An 18,021-nucleotide genomic window follows, 5' to 3' on the forward strand; every position below is an offset into this window, starting at 1 on the left:
GCCAAGCCTTTGACTAAACTGTCGACCGGGTTCCACCCCACTTGGTTTCGCTCACCAAGACTCTGCTCAGGTGTCACCTCCTCCGGAGACCCACCATGACCCTCCCCGACCTCCTCACCCCACGCCTGGCCGCCGTGTTGCCTCCGATCCCCAAGTCTCGAGGGCGGGTCCAGTCGGGTTCCTGCAAGGCGGGCGACCGGGCCCCCCTGCCCTGTGAGACCCACCCCCCTGTGCCCCTAGGGAGAGGTGCGGGAAGTAGGACCGGGGCCGCAGCTGCCCCGCACCTGGCCTGGTGGAGCAAACTCTCCGCTCCTGCCGAGAACATCGCGCCGCTGCCGCCGCCGCCACCGCCACCACCGCCACCACCGCCACCACCGCCACCACCGCCACCAGGCGCGCACGAACCGCAGAAACTCCACGAGCTGCAGCGCAGCAGCACCGCAGGCCGGTCAACTTCCGGGACCGCATCACGTGAGCGCAGCGGCCTTACGTGGCTGCGTCACGTGCCGCATCACATGGACAGGAGGGACAGGTTGCCGACCAATGGGCTTTGGCGTGGAGCCCCTGGGGCGGGGCGTAGGTGCCCTGGCTGGGGGTCCGGGTCGGCGCCTGCGAGCTGCGGAGTTCCGCGACCCTGGAACCTCGGTACTCTGCAGCGCCGGCGCCCTTCGACCCCGGAAACCATTCCGGCGGATATTGGGCTCCTGGGGCCTTGGGAGAGGGTATCGCTGGCCCTGAAGTGTCACTGCCCCAGTTCTGGTTTCTGTTTCGTAAACAGCTCTGTGGTGCGGGAGTCCCTATGCTAACTACGACCTGAAAATCTGACACAAACTCCGCCACTTCTGGGCTGAGCCCAGCAGCGAACGGCAGTTTGCAAGGAATAGCCGCGGCTCTGGGCAGTTTTGGGGATTTTTTGAGCTGTTTATTGAGCACCCATCCCGCCGCTCTTCCTGCTGCTTAAAACAAAACAAAACAAAACAAAACAAAAAATCCCTTATTCAATCCCCACGATATTCATGGGATCTCGCGAACTTTATTTTACAGATGAGGCCACAGGCTCAGAGAGGGGAAGTTTCTGTTCATTCTAACAGACGTGTTGGATGCCCAGGATGTGCTGCGCCCTGGCGATGTTTGTCACCCTGCAGACGGCAGGGGGACACAGGGCAACACGCCAGCGTCATGATAAACGCTGTCACAGCCTGACCTGGGCGGGGGTCCAACCGGAGGAGGAAGGCTTCGGGGACTGTGGCCTAAGATGAGCCCAGAGGGTGTCCAGACCAAGGGGTGGGGAGGGGCGGGCCTAGGACAGTGATCGGCTTCCTGTGGCTTAAATGAACTGACCTCTGGCCACAGGGGAGAGAATGGATTGGGAAGCTCCGGAGGGAGAAAGGAGGCTGGTGCAGTTGTGGTCCAGGGAAGGGAGGTTGCCCCGAAAGTAGGCAGATTCAGTAACCATTTAGAGGTAGGATTTGTAAGACCTGTGATTGAGGAATTTGCAGGAAGGAGGAAGAAAATGGAAAAAATCAAGGATAACTTCATGTTTGTGGGGTGTCTGTCTGGGGCAGAAAAGGACGAGGAAATTTGTGCCAAGTCAGTCATTCAGTGGACAAGCGATGATTGAGTCCTATCTGTCCTAGGTACTGCTGAAGGTTCTGGGGAATAGGGTAGGGGGTGGGAATCAGTGTTCCGTAGATAGGGTGCGTCAAGGTTAGACCTTGAAGGGATAAGCCCCGAGAAGACACCTCGATGGAAGGAAGGAGGAGGGAGGGAGGGCTTCCTGCAGGAGCTCCACCTATGACTTTGAGATACCTTAGGGCACCCAGTGATGTCTGAGAGCACCTGGTGCAGAGGATGAAGAGATGGGAGTTGGTGGATGGTGAGCAGTGGATGGGAGTCGGTGGAGTGCGGCGGGTGCCCCTGGAGCTGCAGGTTGAAGATTGGCAAAGGAAAACTGGTGACAGGTAGTCTATGGAAAGCCTACTGCCAGTGTTTAACGTTTACTAGGGTAAAACGTCCACACCAAAGCGCACAAACCTTAAATGAACTCGATTTTTTACATTTCTAGAAACCAGTGGTAAATTGGCAAATGTCTTAAGCCTCGGCTCCATGGGCGGTGGTGGGGAGTCGGGGGGTGATTTGTGTTTCATAATTTCTGTGGTGTAAATACTCTTGCCATGGCTTGAATTCAAGATCTAGACCATTTCCAGCTCCCCAGAGGTCCCCCTGTGGCCCCCTCCCAGTCAACGCACACTCTCCTCCCCCAGAAGTAACTGCTAGTCTCTTCTCACCAGAGATTAGTTTTGCCTCTTTTTATACTTCATGCAAATGGAATCATACCGTACTTAGCTTTTCTTGTTCATCCATTAATATTTGGTTGGTTTCCAGATTTTGACAATAATGAATAGAGCTGCAGTGCATAATTGTATGTCTTCTGGGGTTCTGAGAGATGCACCCCTCTTTGTTGTGTAGATACCCAGGTTCATAGGGCAGCTAAGTTTAACTGAGATTCTAACTATGTGCCGGGAATCTCAATCTCTGTCTCTCTCTCTCTCTCCACACAGACACAACCCAGGCAATTTTACCACGGGTAATATTTGACTTGTTTCTTACAAAATATTTACATTAGTGTCCAATGTCATTTTAAGGTCTCACTAGTGAAAAATGGTTGTCCTAATCAAAAGCAAAAAAGGCCAGATATGGTGGCTCATGCCTGTAATCCAAACACTGGGAGGTCGAGGCAGGAGGATCGCTTGAGCCCAGTTCAAGACCAGCCTGGGCAACATAGCAAGACCCTGTCTCTAAACAAGCAAGCAAACAAACAAACACAACTACAACACCTTAAAAACGATGCAATTAATAATTAGCCAGTGCAGCTCCCTGGAGGAAGGTTACGCCTCTCACTCATGCCTGCTGTTGGGCTGATAGTTTTTTTGTGTGTTTTTTTTTTTTTTTTTTTTTTTTTTGAGACTGAGTCTAGCTCTGTCCCCCACGCTGGAGTGCAGTGGCGTGATCTCAGCTCACTGCAACCTCCACCTCCTGGGTTCAAGCGATTCTCCTGCCTCAGCCTCCCGGGTAACTGGGATTACAGGTGCATGCCACCATGCCTGGTTAATTTTTTATATTTTTTTTTTTAGTAGAGACGGGGTTTTACCATGTTGTCCAGGCTGGTCTTGAACTGCTGACTTCAAATGATCCACCTGCCTTGGCCTCCCAAAGTGCTGGGATTACAGGTGTGAGCCAATGCGCCCAGCCTGGGCTGACATCCTAAACTAGAACTAATCTGTTAAAGTTATATTAGATTCTTACAGTGGAAATGGAGTAACTGGAAGGAAGACAGAGAAGCAGTCAAACTTTAGCTGCAACTGCGGGCAACTGTACAATCGCAAAAATGCAAGTTATTCAGCTGAGTGAGTCACACGCAAACACTACAGAACCTCGACAGAAGATAGACGTGTGACAAGCACGCACCGCTGTTAAGTCTCCCGTCGGAAGTCGTCACACAGACACACCCAAGGGTCTCATAAGTCTTGGGGAACTCTCAGAAGAAATAGAGGCTGATTGTATCGCAGCTGAGCTTCAGGGCGCCAGGCCTGTGGGGTGGGGGTGCCTGTGCGGCACATGAAGACGTGCAGCGCATTGCAGGCTGAAGTCCCACAGTTGGTGAGGACACAGTAGGAACTTGAACCCAGGTCTGTGTAGTTCCCAAGTCAATGCCATCCCCACGCCCCGGGCCCCACACCTACAATAAGCAAGGCCTGGGATAACTTCTTCCCATATACATTTCTACCCATCTTGTACACGGGTAGAAATTCTCATCTAGCCAAGGGCCAGCAGGAGGGACCCACAGTTGCCCAGGAGCCACTGGGGCAGTGACAAGTACCTGCAAGTGCCCCCCAGCCAGGCTTTGGGCATGTGCCAGGAGCAGGGGGTTGGCTCAGCTGGTTTCTGCCTTTGCCATGTCTGAGGGGAGACACACGTTGTCTTCACATTCCTGGAGCTGCAAACCTCCTCGCTGAGAACACTCTCGGTGGGTGGTCACCGAGTCCAGGAGCCACAGGCACCTGCAGAAGCATCTCCTGTGTGAGCCAGGAACAGGATACCAAGGACCTATGGGCAACTTCCCTTAGCAGCAGCTGCCCTTCAGCCTCCGGAGCAGGGAACCAGGTGCCCATGTGTCCAGGGCGTCCGGAGCCCGTGTGTCCAAGGGGCCAGGAGCCTGTGTGTCCAGGCCGTCTGTCCGTCCACCGCCTTCAGCAGCCACCTGTGTACAAGGACCATGCCGGAGCCTCAGGATCATTTCTTTAATATAGAATTTTATTTCTGGTTATAGAAACAAATGCTAAGAGGAGAAACAAAACTTCCCCATCCACATACAACAATTTAATAGATAAAAGAACAGTTAAAATAAATGAAAAACAAAAAGTAGAAATTTTAAACTTTGTTATAGCTTTAAAACATTAACGTCTGATACAATTAGAAATCACATTCAGATCTCAAACTCTTAAAAAAAAGTATGGCTCCTTATTAAAAAAATACTGTATCCCATTTGAAATGAAAACACAGGCCGCCTGCTGTTGACATGGGTGGGGCTGTTCCTTCCTCTGGTGTCATGCGTGCCCCCTCCCGGTGCTGGGGTGCAGCCACACCCCCACCGGGGCGCCCACCTTCACTCCTCCAGGGCGGGACACGCAAGGTGACACGACCGGAAGTTCACATCCAATGCTCTAGAACTGACATTTCCACTTTATAGGATACCACTGCTTTTTAAAGCACTGATTATCAAACATGTTGTGAAAAATACTTTAGACAGGCAGCCACTGTAAGAAAAAAAAAAAGATAACACACTCACATACACACACACACACACACACACACACCGAACAACACCCGCCCCTCCCAAATTATTTTTACAGGAGAATAATTGTTCAGATTAAAACAACAACAAAAACTCAGTATTGGCTTTAACCCCTCCCGCACGTGTGCTGAGCTGCCAGCCTTTGTCATCTGCAGGGCACATGCAGCTCAAGTGTCTGGACTCAGTGACATCTCAGGACAGACTCTGGAAAACAGGTGTAGTCTCTCCTCCTGCCCCCACTTCTCCTGAAACTGAAATCAAGCCACATACATGAAGGTATTCTAGGTATCCAAAAAGCCTTTCTTGAAAGAAAGGAGAAAAGGACCAAACTTAAAATATTTGATTTGATTTTTGTTTTTGAGACAGAGTCTCCCTCTGTTGCCCAGGCTGGAGTGCAGTGGCGTGATCTCCGCTCACTGCAACCTCCATCTCCCAGGTTCAAGCGATTCTCGTGCCTCAGCCTCCCTGGTAGCTGGGATTATAGGCACCCAACCCCACGTCTGGCTAATTTTTTTGTATTTTCAGTAGAGACAGGATTTCACCATGTTGGCCAGGCTGGTCTCAAACTCCTCAGGTGATCCACCCGCCTCGGCCTCCCAAAGTGCTGGGATTACAGGCTTGAGCCACCACACCTGGCCAAATATTTGATTTTAAATCCCCATTGTTATTGATTAAAAGAAAAAAAATCTGGACCAGTTAACCTGGAGATTTAGAGGCCACAGACACAATTTAACATCCAGGCCTATGAACTTCATGCAGGAAAAAAAACAAAAAAAAACAAAAAAAAACATCTAATTCAGAGTCACAGACCTCATTTCAGCTTGGCCAATACATCTAGAAACTTAGGGGTCGGTTCTAGAAGCTGCTTTTAACTGTAGACTCGGAGGGGCAGGTCCTGTTGCCGAAGGGAGGAGAACGATTCTTGGCTGTCAGCCCGGATGGAAGCCGCTTCGCTTCCCCTGGCCCCAGCCTCCCTGCACTCTTTTCGCTGTGTCTGACACAGGGCAAAACACCGACTCAAATGAGCAAACGATTCCAGAAAAAAGAATCTGAGATAAAGAATAACCAACTAGGAGTCTTCCCATTGTAGTCTCACTCTTGGAAAAAAAAAAAAAAAAAACTGGGTAAGGAGCAAAAAAAGTGACAGAGGCCAGGCGCGGTGGCTGACACCTATAATCCCAGCACTTTGGGAGGTTGAGGTGGATCACCTGAGGTCAGGAGTTCAAGACCAGCCTGGCCAACATGGTGAAATTCCCACCTCTATTAGAAATACAAAAATTAGCCAGGCGTGGTGGCAGGTGCTTGTAATCCCAGCTACTTGGGAGGCTGAGGCAGGAGAATCGCTTGAACCTGGGAGGCGGAGGTTGCAGTGAGCCGAGATGGGGCCACTGCGCTCTAGCCTGGGGGATAGAGCAAGACTCCATCTCAAAAAAAAAAAAAGGTGACAGAGTGACTTGGAGACCTCTTCAGTCACCTCTGGCAGCCTCTGGTTGACTGAAATCTGGAGGATGGAACCTAAGACAAAGCTGGGTCACTGGCGCGTGGAGCGGGGTGGGGGCTGGGGGTCCTCTGCAGCCAGTGTTCAGCTGCTTCACCAAAGCCAATAAATACGTTCACGGCTTCTCCCTGGTCCCCATATTTCTCTTTTCAACGCATTTTCCCCATGGCGAGAATGACAGGGCAGGTGCAAAGAGTGACTAAGATTCTTCCGAGGGGTTTCTCCCTGGATAGAAAGAAAGATGCCTAAAAATAAACTGACTGCCCTCTTAGTAATATTCTCTGATACTCTGAGCAGCCATAACCAGCCATTAGGATGAGTAAAAGAAACAAAAAAAACCCCAAAGGCTCACTTTCAAAGGAGGAATGCTCACTTCAGCCCTGCACAAAAATACAAGGAAAATGCCAGTCTTGGCGACCCGCAGAGCTTCTGGGTCACACTCAGGCCTCCCGGGAATGGCTGGCCCTGAGGGAAGGCCTCAGCGCACTGACCCTCAGGGTTTCATTCTCCAAGGACTGGGCTGTTTCTCAGGGCAGGAGTCTGACCTCCAGCAGCTGGCACAGACTTGGATGGGACAGACAAGCACGGCGAGGTTCATCAGTCACAGATGAATCCTCCTCACCACTCTCCCCACTCCCCTTTCTCTCATGGCCTTCTGATTGTTTTGCCCAGACAGACTTCTCACCCACCTCCAGGAAAAGCCAGCCCAGCTTCACACCCCCAGGTAGCACCACTGGTCATGACGCATGGCAGGGCTGGCTCTGGGCCTTCCACCCTGTCTGCCTTCCAGGAGGGGGTTCTCGAATGCTCCATCCAGCAGCAGAGCTGAGGGCTGCAGCCTCTGCCTGAGAAGGAGGAGCTGGGATGGGGCCGGAAAAGCCCAGCAGAGACAGGGTCCCACGCCTGTGGGCTCACAAGGCAACCCAAGAGTGAAACTATTTTCCTTAAAGAAGTCAGTGAAATGGGTCTATTTTTAAAATTTCAGTTCAGAGGGAAATGTGTGTGGTTGGATCCCCAAAATCCCATTTTTGCAAGCAGCTGTGACTTCGGGGTTTGGGAGACAGGGAGGACAGAGGAAAGGATGCAGCAGCTCCAACGGGACAATCCTTTCCACAGATTCAACTCTGACAGAATTCAAGCCGCGTGGGGTGGGAAAGGGCCCCCCTCTCGAGGCACGGACCCAGCTCCCCACCCTGCAAGGGGCCGCGGTACCCACCGAGATCCCCTGCAAAGCACAGATTCCAAACCCTCCCTCTGGTCACCAAATGTAGCAGCTTTTTGTATTAAAAGACAATGTGAATTGCAAAGGGCTTGCATCAAACCCAGCAACAAAACAGTAAGTATGTGATGAAAACTGTGTCCTGAGCACTGAAAAACAGGCCTGGAGAAAGGAAAAGAAAATTGTAAGATGCAGGAAAACAATCTAAAAATAAGGGACAGAACCGGGCAAGAGACCATTTGTTATATTCTCAATTCTACCCTCACTTCCAAGAGCCAAAATACATTACCCGGGAACCTCCGGAGCTGAGTCCTGTCTAAAGATTAATCCTGTCTTCATAGCAGCACATGTGAGCAATGTAAAGTATCCTTATTAAGTAATATTGCTTCGAGGCAGCGGTAACGTCAAGGAGGCTCGAGGCGAGGCTGTGGGTAAACACGTTTTCATCAGGAGTGTGATGCAGTCCCCGTGGTCACCCCTTACAGCAGACCTACTGCAGCCAGGCCGCCCGCAGGGCCGAGGAGGTCTCCATCCAGCATTCTGGGGCTCTGCATTTGCAAACAGCCTTACAATCATGTTTTGTAACTTATTCCAGCGTGAGGAGCGTGTGATTCCGCCCTGAAACATGAGGCGGCACGCTGGTGATTCTAAAGCCTTTTTTAGGGGGCTTTCTCAGAGGGGTGAGGAGGAGCCCAGGATGGACTTGGGGCATCCGCTCTAGAGAGCTCTACAGTTCCTCATCCCGCATGAAGTCACTCAAAGGCAAAGCAGAATGTGAGGCTTCTGAAGCAAAACAGACCTGCACTCCCGCCGGCTCTGAAAGCGAAGGGGACAATCCTTTCTTCTCCGACGCTTCCCCATGTTCAGTTACGTTTTCATTTTTCCACTGAGGTCTGTTCTTTGTCTCTAACACTGATTTCAAAGCCAAGGAAAAGCTGCCTTCTCCTCCTGAACTCGCGGATTCGCCCAAAGAAGGAATTTCTCTCGAGAGACAGAGGGAGCCCTTAGTGGGGGCTTTTTGGAGAGTCCCAGCTCCCTTGGAGTGTTCCAGGGAGGGCCCTCTTTATGTAGAGAACACAAGAGCATTCGCTGAATGATGCCTCTGATCTTAAACCAGTAAACGGACCCAGGAGCGGGTGGCGGGGCGGGCGGCGAGGCCCAGCTGGACTCAAAACTTCTTGGGGCTCCGGCAGTCTGGAGGGGGCAGGGTGAAGCCCCCGGCCTGGCCCAACTCCACCAAATCCATCCCCTCCCTGCTCGAGAAGCACAGAGCACAGTACCTAGGATCAGGGAACCCTCAGCAACTCAGAAATTCATTCCCACCTTTTTCACTTAGCATGGTTCTTAAATCAAAGAAAAAGGAAATACAAATAAACAGCAAATCCCAAAGAGAACACACCAGACCTCGGGAAGGAAACTGAGGGGCGGCAGGTGTGAGACACACATGGCTCCACCTGCCTGGTCACGGTCCCCCCCGCCCCAGTGTCTTCCTAGGGCTGCCTTGAGGGTCTCTGCATGGGGACCTGACACCAGCGTCTCATTTCACCCAGAGCACGTGGCGCCCTCTAGCGTGAAGCCAGTGGGAGAAGGCTGGGGTGCTGCAGAGCTGTGAGGCCGTACTCGGCCCAATTGGTGAGGGATTAACGTTGAGGTTTTTAGGAATGTAAAGAAAGCAGAAGAGGGACAGTCTATCTGGGTCCCTCAAAGGCATGAGTGACAGATTCCACCCTCAACGGAGGGCAGGTGTCACTGGGAGAACTTCCACGTGGAAAGAAAGACACAAGTGGCTGAGGACGGGCACACACCAGGACACTGGGCACCATGCCCTTGACAGCCAGGTCTCCCTGACCTCCTCCAGCCCTGCAGCTCCGTGGACACTGGGCTGGTGGCAGAAGCTGGCACGGGAGAGGGTGCCCTGAGCCAGCTGCTGCTGTAGCAGCCGGGGGACGCTCAGGCCCTGCTTCCCCACTTCCCAGGGGCCACGAGATGGCCTCGGTGGATGCCTGTGCTCAACCACTTAAGACGTTGTTTTTGGGACTTATCTCCTAGCCAAAGTGGGTGTTTTCTTGTATTTGGTAAACCTGGCAATTATCCAGCAGGAAGCAGAAGAGAGAAGCGGGTTATCGAGCCCAGGGGCTCTCAGGGAGCCCCTTTCTGAACAGGGCAAAGCAGGAGGGGCCCTTCCCAAAGCCACCACTGTGACCTGCTGTTTTCATCCGCTGTGGACCGTGCCCCCAGCCCCTGGTGACCAGAGAGCAGGCCCTCAGCCTCTGCCTCTGCAGTGACCCCACAACGGGGCTGGAATCAAGCTACTTTTCTCCCCACATTTCTGCACGTTGCTAGGGTCAGCTCACCCTGGAGAACCCAGAGAAGGTTCTTGGGTCAACCAGACACGGCTCAGGGTCCCAGGCCGCCCACGCTGGGGGCTGAGGCTCTCCGGATCCTCCTGGCCTATGCTCTTGCTTCTGCAAAAGCCCCTGGCTGGGAGGCGCTCACTGGGCTGGCTCAGGGCACACCGGGAGGACTTTGTGGCTGGGATGTGCAGCCCTTTTGGGCCCTGTCCCTTCCTGGGCCTCTGGCTACTGGTTCCAAGACAAGCTCCAGCATGAGCCAGGCATGGTACCTGCTCAGATGACCAAAAACTCTTTCAAAATCTCATGGTTATGAGCCCAGAGCAGTGGATCCAGGACCCAGGCCTCCTCTCCCTGCCCTGCTCTGAGTCTGAGCCGACCCCTAGGACCACGTCCCTTCATCCCTCTTTGCAGTCCCCGCAGAAGCCAGACAGTGAGGACTCCCAAGCGGCAGAACGCAGCCCAGGGATCCTGTGCTCACCACCTTCCGGCTCCATCCACCACTCCCTTTCCACGCCCTTGGCATTGAAGCAGTAAAATCAGAGAACACTACCGCTAACAGGAAGAATGTGCTCCATCTCAAAAACCAGGAAAGCAAGTGGGTCAGAGCCAGCCTGAGCGGACCAGGCCAAGAGGCGACCTCACTGTGTGACCAACACGTGGTGCAATCCCGGCACGCGGCGCTCCCTGCAGACATCAGCTTGCACGAGGAGGCCAACCGCAGTGGCCCAGAAGCAAACAGAGCTCCCCCATGAGGGTGGCCACGTGCAGTCCTGGGGGCACACAGTCACCATGGAAGAGAGAGTAGCAGCAGGTGGTCACAGAGGCCCTTTGTGACGGGCGCTCCCGGGAGGGTGCCAGCTCAGGCCACACAGGCACCGGTGTCAGGGAGCCATCTCCAACCACCACACCCCGTTCTCTCAGCTTTGCACGCACACACCAGGCACCACGGAAAGAAAAGGCCCACAGACAACAGCAGGAGGCTTCAGTGTGGTACGGGGCGCAATCTCTCACCCTCCACGGATGGAACTGCACCCAGGATGGCCGGCTGTGTTCATCCCGCCCCCATTCCTCTGAAACCTCACCCAGGGCCACAGGTATGGACTTCCACAAAGAGCTTATTTCTCATGGAAAGGTTAGTGCCATAGAAACGACTCATTTTGGGGGGCTTAGAAAAACAACAGAATGGGAGAAGGAAACTGAACGGAGGTTTTCTCTATCTAGGTGGAAGGAGGGGGCCCACAGAGGTCCTGCACTTGTCCTGGGGGACGGGGACTCTGATGGGGCCACGGGCGACCCCACTCCGCCGCACAGCACGCGTGTCCTCCCGCACTGCCTCGGAATCACTTTGAAAAGCATTCTCCCTTCTTCTCCAGGGAGACACCTGCCCAGCCACCTCCCTCAGACGCCTTCCAGGCGCCTGGGTCCCTCTGTGGCTCTCCCGCCAGGGCCCGGGCGGAGGCTGCTTTGCTGGTGAGATGCTGTGACACAGAGGATGGGCGACTTCCAAGACCCACTACTCCTCAGGCTCTTCCGGAGCTCTGTGTCGAATCTGTTGCTATTTCCCCAACAGGACAGCCAGCGCCGGAGCGGCCAGCAAAACTGACAGCTGACCTTTACAGGGATGTACTTCGCATCTCCAAGACACACGGAAGGAATCCTCTTTCCTCCTCGAGCTGGGCTCGGCGTTACACAGCTCTGGCTCAATGCCGCTTGATGACAAAAGATCCAGGAGCCACTGGCCGTCTTAATAGAAGTGCAGGAGGGGCTTCCTCAGGGACCTCGGAGCCACCCAACTGCTGGAGCATCCCGTCCTCCGGTTCTCACCGTGTGGCAAACAAAAGCAGTCGCGCTGGCCGGGGCTGGGTGTGGAGGCACAGGCCTGCTCGCCACTGCTGCTGGGGTGTGGTCTCCCTTCTGCTCACGGACGGACCTGAGCAGTGGCCCAGGAGCAAACAGAGCTCCCCCATGAGGGTGGCCACGTGCCACCTCCCTTCTGCTCACGGTGGGGTCTCCCTTCTGCTCACGGTGGGGTCTCCCTTCTGCTCACGGAGGGGCCCTGGAGTTTCAGGCAGGAGAAATGCTTCCAATTTAAAACAGCAGATCAATGTGGGAGTGGCACGGACGCTGTAACTGAGTGAAACAGCAGCTGGAGCAGATGGCATTTGGCACCGTTGGGTCCCGCTGTGGCCGTCAGCACCGGGACGTCGGAGCCACGGGAGAATCTGGGAAGGTCTGGTCTGCAGAGCAGTGGCCCCGACTGTCCCCGGCAGTGCGACGTCTGCGGCTGGCGGATCCAGGTCGATCTTGCATCCTAGGAAGCTTCCACCGCGAACGCCAACCCAGGAAGCCGCTGCTCTTACTTGAAGTTATCAGAGCGGCAGGTTTACTCTTCGAGGGGACTAAACCCAGCGGGAACCCCAGACCTACAGCCAGTCATCAGACCGTCAACAGATGAAATCCTCAAAAATACATGATCCCTTTTGTGTTTGCCTCAGGTGTACAATGAAGTCTGAATTCCAAGTTTAAACAAAGAAAAACTTGGGGTCCGAAGTGAAACCGGACACCCCCCGAGTTAATGCCAACACTTTCTATGTCACGTTCCGGGCAGAGAGGCTGTTAGGCAGTCCGTGGCTAGGCAGCTCCTGGCTTCCCCAACAGGCATCCGTCCAGTACCCGGGCCTCCCCGGCAGCCTCGGTGTGTGCCTTGCTGCGTTTCTGTCCCTCCTCCCGGGACAAAGGCAGTTGGCCGTGCAGCGTGGAGCAGAGGGGCTGTCTTGACACATTCCTCGAGATGCTGAGCTCCAACCTCCTCCCCACGCCCAACAGGGAGGCCTGGGGAGAGGAGGTGGTGCCAAGGGAGAAGGAAATGAAAGCAAAGAATTCCCAGAATCATACAATCAGTTGTCTGAACTTGTTTATGTGTTTTTGTTTTAAACCACGGGAGGGCAGGCGATAAAATGGAAAGGGCTGGGTGTGTCCAGGTGCTGCTGATGCCCGCGGGCCGCCATGGGCTGTTCTCCTCCGTCTGTGGGTGCGGCCGCCTGAGCTGCCGAGTCCAGCTTCGGGGTCGCCGCTGGGTGAGTCCCACTCCCCCACATTGCAGGGGACCTCACTCCCCGGTGCCTGGCCCCTGGGGGCCAGCGGCGGCGATCACTCCAGCCGGTGTGGTTGCAGCCCCACTGGGCTCCTCCACCCGGGACCTTTTGACCTCGGGCTCTCCAGTGGAAGAGGCAGAGGCAGAGGCGGTGGTGGCAGTGGCTGGGGTGGTGGTGGCCGTGGCCGCGACGGCTGCTGCTGGCTCCTTGGGCCCCACCTCGCACACCCGGGTGACCACCACTGGCGCGGACGAACTCGCTTGGGTTGCAAGGAGCTGCAGAGGGCTGGTGAGGGCTGGAGTGGAGGAAAAAGAGGGTTACTCTGGGATCTGGTTAGGACCCAGCTATTTTTTTCAAGTCACCTACACAGGGGCTAAGCTGCCGAGCAGGAACTGGAGCTCAGTGCACCCCTGCCAGGCAGGCCAGCTCCCCTTGCTCTGCTCCCTGCGGGCCATGTGGGCCCTGCCATCCCCTCCCCACCTCATCTGCCCCGTTTCTGCTGGCTCCAGCCTATCAGGTGGAGGCCCCTCTTGTTGCTGTCTGGATCCTGCTGGACATCGATGGCTCGCCCCACTCCTTTACACAGATGCACCGCCCTGAGCCACCCCACTGACACCCTGCCCGATGCCCTTGCACCCCAGCACCCCAACTCTCCTCCTTCCCTTGACCTCCTGCCTCACCCCATGGAGCGTGAGCTCCAGACACTGGGCAGGTCTGGGTTTTCCTTCCACCCTCTTTTCTTTCTCCCTTTTTTTTTAAGGGACAGGGTCTCGCTCAGTCACCCAGGCTGGCATGTAGCGGAGCAATCATAGCCGAGTACAGCCTCACCCTCCCGAGCGGGGGCCACAAGTGCGCGACACCACACCTGGCTAAGTTTTTGAATCTTACGTAGAGATGGGGTCTTGCTATGTTGCCCGGGCTGGTCTCAAACTCCTGGGCTCAAGCGATCTGCCTGCCTTGGCCTCCCAAGGTGCTGGGATGATAGGTGTGAGCCACAGAGCCCAGCCCCTTCCACCCTCTTTTCTTAGCATTATCCCGGTGCCTGGAGTATAGCAGGTGTGCAATAAACTGAACTGAGTGGAGGATCGGGTGATACTGGGAGAACATTCTCGTGCTGCACTGACTACTGGGAGCCACAGACCTTCGGATGTGGCATGCAGAACAGGGCCAGGGCCTCACCGTAAGCGCTGCCAGCTAAACTGTTCGTGGGAACCGCATGCTTTCCATTCTGAGTGACGGCCCGGACTGGAAGGTGGTGCTGCCCGAGGGTCACAGGTGTGGCGGGCTGCAGGATAGTGACTGTGTGTCCGGGGACCCCGGGGGCCATCTGGCTGGCCACTGTCTGGATGACTCCACCGGCCGCGGGGATTGTGGCAAACGCAATGGTGGGTTTCTCCTCCAGGCCTGCGGGACAGGAACCAAGTCAGCACCACACTGGGCCAACGAGACAATCGATTTCCTCGACGCCTGGGCAACAGGTTGCCAAGTGGGGAAAGTGAGGTCGGCACTGGGAAAAACTTGGTTTGCTAGAGGAAAATCCCACGGGCGAAATAGGTTTGGGAAGAAAACAATTACTAAGGTTTTCGAACAATATTTTACTTAATTTTTGAGACGGGTTTTATTGCTCTGTCACAGAGGCTGGAGTGCAGCAGAACGAGCTCAGCTCACTGCAACCTCTGCCTCCCGGGTTCACGCCATTCTCCTGCCTCAGCCTCCCGAGTAGCTGGGATTACAGGTGCCCGCCACCACAACCGGCTAATTTTTGCATTTTCAGTAGAGATGGGGTTTCACCATGTCGGCCAGGCTGGTCTCGATCTCCTGACCTCAAGTGATCCGCGCACTTCGGCCTCCCAAAGTGCTGGGATTACAGGCGTGAGCCACCGCGCCCGGCCTAGAACAGTATTTTAAATACCTTAGCTTTAACTAACCCAAATTTAGCCTGAGAAAGAAAATGTATTACTTAGAATGAAACGATCCTGATTACAGCTGTAACTTGGCCTTCCTTCACCAAACTGCAGTTTCATTACGGCAACATTGAAATAAACACCACCGCGGAGATGAAGTCAAGGGTGGAGAGTGGCGTCAGGGGGTGCTGCCTAACTGAAGGTGTTCCAGAGAGGGGCTTCTGGGGTCAGCTGCGTGTTCAGTGTCTACCCCATCAAGCCCTGGGATTGGATTTCTTTTAGCAATTCAGAACTACTTTTTCCTAAATGACTTCTAAAGTCTCCTTACGAGGGAGTCGAAAAGAACAGTCTTCCCAGGCTCATTCTTTCTCCTGCAGAAAATACTGAATTCCAAAAGCATGCAAGGCCACAGCACAACTGAATTTAAGGGCAAGGACACAGCTATGTGCATCCGAGGGCCCTATTCAACAAGGAAGGACGCATCTGTGGAGAGTCATGGTTTTTTAATTTTTTTGAGACAGGGCGTTGCTCTGTCGCCCAGGCTGGAGTGCACTGGCGCAATCTAACTCATTGCAACCTCCGTCTCCAGGGTTCAAGCGATTCTCCTCCCTCAGCCTCCCGAGTAGCTGGGACTACAGGAGCGCACCATCATGCCTGACTAATTTTTGTATTTTCAGTAGAGACAGGGTTTCAGTACATTGGCCAGGCTGACTTCGAACTCCGGACCTCACGTGATCCACCTGCTTTGGCCTCCCAAAGTGCCGGGATTATAAGCATGAGCCATCCACCCAGCTCATGCTGATTTAAAAGGACAAGGTAGCGGAGGCAGAAGCAGAGAATCATCCTCCTCAAGCCCCAGGCCCAGGCCGATGGCACTGCCTTGCGGATCTGCTGGCCCAGACCACCACGGAGGGTCCTGCGAAGGCTGCCAGCCGCAGCTGCATTACCTCTGGCCTCGCCGCCCAGGTCCAGCACGGCTGCGCCTGCCGCATCATGGGAGCCCCCCGCCGAGCCCTGGCTGGTGAGGATGTATCCGTTGGCCGAGTTGGCGGACGTGGTGACCACCCTGACCATGGTGACGGTGGGGGCCTGCTGCACAACGTGGATAGCGTGGCCCGCGGGCTGCTGTGAGGTTACGATGGAGGCGGGCATGTAGGCCACGGGCTTGGCCACGAGGCTGGACGGTCGGGGAGGCACAGCCATGATCACTGGCTGGGCACTGACGGGGGAGCCTGCATGGAGGGCGGAGAGCAGATGGTGACCCCTCCCGCGCCCCCACGAGCCCCACCCCACCCCGCAAGAGGGCCGCCCGCTCCTTACCGGGTGCGCTTTGGGAATACCGGTACTCTGGGACAGAAGCTAACTTGGACCCAAACTCAGGGTCGTGTGGAATGGGGGAGCCCTCCCGAGACAGGCACTCTGGGGTCTGCAGGCCGCTGGAGCGAGGGGACATCAGTCCGGGGTGTGTGGGCGAAGCTGGAGCGCTCCTGGAAGAGAGGGAAGGGTCGTGGCAGTCAGCGCCCACGCTGAGGGGCAGGAGGACGTTTCCGAGACACCACGCATCTCAGTGTCGCCCCCATCACCCGCCCACGCTCCCTGGAGCTGTCTCTGTCCTCCCCATTCAGACAGTGAGAAATGCCCCCCTGAAACCTGAACCCAGTGTTTAAAACTCCATTTGAGTGGGGGCTGCATCGGGGGAGGCTCCGTTCCATGGGAGGGGACGGTATCATCTGAGGTGTTGCAGTAAACGCGACAACCTGCAGAGTTCACTTCCACCGAGGTCCAGCCAGGTGTTCGTGAAAATGGCTCAGGCCTTCTGTACCAAAAACATAAGCTTCTGTTTGATGGGCACAACCATTACACCATGAAAACTCTACCCCTGAGAGTAAAACGAGCTTTGGGAGCACAACCTTTTCCTGCACAACTAACAGTCCAAGCACGCCCGCTCCCCGCCCGCTCCCCGCCACCATCGACCCAGGCTCTACAATACAGCGTTCCTGCCAGGTGCCACCTGTGAGGGCCTGGCATGGGCGACTGCAACACAGCCAAGACCCAGGCCTGGAAGCAGTCAGCTTTCTTCTCTGGGACCACCCAACACACACGTGAGGCAGGACACGCAGCCCAGCCACGCCGCTGCACACGCAAAGCAGGAGGATTCAGCATAGACCAGAGAGGCAGGAAGCTGGGACTCACCGGGGCGGCTGGGGTAAGGAGCGAGTCTTTATTTAAATACACACACACACACACACACACACACACACACACACACACAGATACACAGACAAACACATACGTACATATATATATATAATTTTTTTTTTTTTTTTTGGTAGAGACAGGGGTCTCGCTAGGTTGCCCAGGCTGGTCTTGAACTCCTGGCCTCAAGTGATCCTCCCACCTTAGCCTCCCAGAGTGCTGGGATTACAGACATGAGCCACCGTGCCTGGCCAGAGTCTTCATCATGCTACAAACATCCTTGGTCACTTTGCATATGCTGTGTCTACCACGGGTGGCTGAGCTGGGCCCTTCCTGGGCTCCATGGGCAGAGGCCCGGGCGCTCCCTCTCCATCCCTCCCCTCCCTGCTGCCCTGTAGTCTCTTCCAGACCACTTAGCTCCCCGTCTGTTCCTCATCCAGGGGCCTGGAGGCCTTGACTGCAGATTCCAGCGCACACCGGACTCAATCCCAAACCCGTGTGGCCAGGCCGCTCCCCAGTTCTGGAGTCTGCCACGGCTCTAATTCTTACCAAGAGTCCAAATGCCTGTCAGGGCCCTCTCTAATCTCCCCTTCCTCTACCCAGTCACCCCATTTCCTAGGACCTGCCTCCCTTTAAATCCATCCAGCCTCTGGAAGTCAAGCCAGCCTCCTCCCTCTTTGGAAGACACAGCTCTTGCCGTACAGTCCTCAGGGCCCGGAGGGTCTTCCCTCCTTCCACCACCCAAGCAGATTCTATCAGCACAACACCTGCTTCCACAGCTCCAAGGGCGACCTTGAAGATGGACATCTTCAGTGTCATTGAAAATGACATTGGTGGCTATCAGGGGTTCACCCGTGTCCCCCAAAGGAGAAACACTGGCACCCTAACCCCCAGTACTTC

General features: G+C 55.0%; 2 protein-coding genes across 2 annotated transcripts in view; both read right to left on the reverse strand.

Annotated features, from left to right (window-relative positions):
• The window catches only part of AP5Z1 (adaptor-related protein complex 5, zeta 1 subunit), a 21,231-nt gene extending 20,898 nt beyond the window's left edge, over positions 1–333 (reverse strand). The window contains exon 1 of the mRNA XM_011976933.1: positions 285–333. Within this exon, the coding sequence (XP_011832323.1) occupies positions 285–325 (41 nt within the window). The 5' untranslated portion in view covers positions 326–333. The remainder of the gene's footprint in view (positions 1–284) is intronic.
• Positions 334–12,038: 11,705 nt separating this feature from the next.
• The window catches only part of FOXK1 (forkhead box K1), a 36,818-nt gene continuing 30,835 nt past the window's right edge, over positions 12,039–18,021 (reverse strand). Inside the window, exons 8-11 of the mRNA XM_011976934.1 lie at positions 16,246–16,412; positions 15,873–16,157; positions 14,201–14,425; positions 12,039–13,316 (exon numbers count right to left, since the gene is read on the reverse strand). Of these exons, the coding sequence (XP_011832324.1) occupies positions 13,036–13,316; positions 14,201–14,425; positions 15,873–16,157; positions 16,246–16,412 (958 nt within the window). The 3' untranslated portion in view covers positions 12,039–13,035. The remainder of the gene's footprint in view (positions 13,317–14,200; positions 14,426–15,872; positions 16,158–16,245; positions 16,413–18,021) is intronic.

The sequence above is a fragment of the Mandrillus leucophaeus genome, unplaced genomic scaffold, assembly GCF_000951045.1.
Source record: "Mandrillus leucophaeus isolate KB7577 unplaced genomic scaffold, Mleu.le_1.0 Scaffold171, whole genome shotgun sequence".
In the NCBI taxonomy this organism is placed as follows: Eukaryota; Metazoa; Chordata; class Mammalia; order Primates; family Cercopithecidae; genus Mandrillus; species Mandrillus leucophaeus.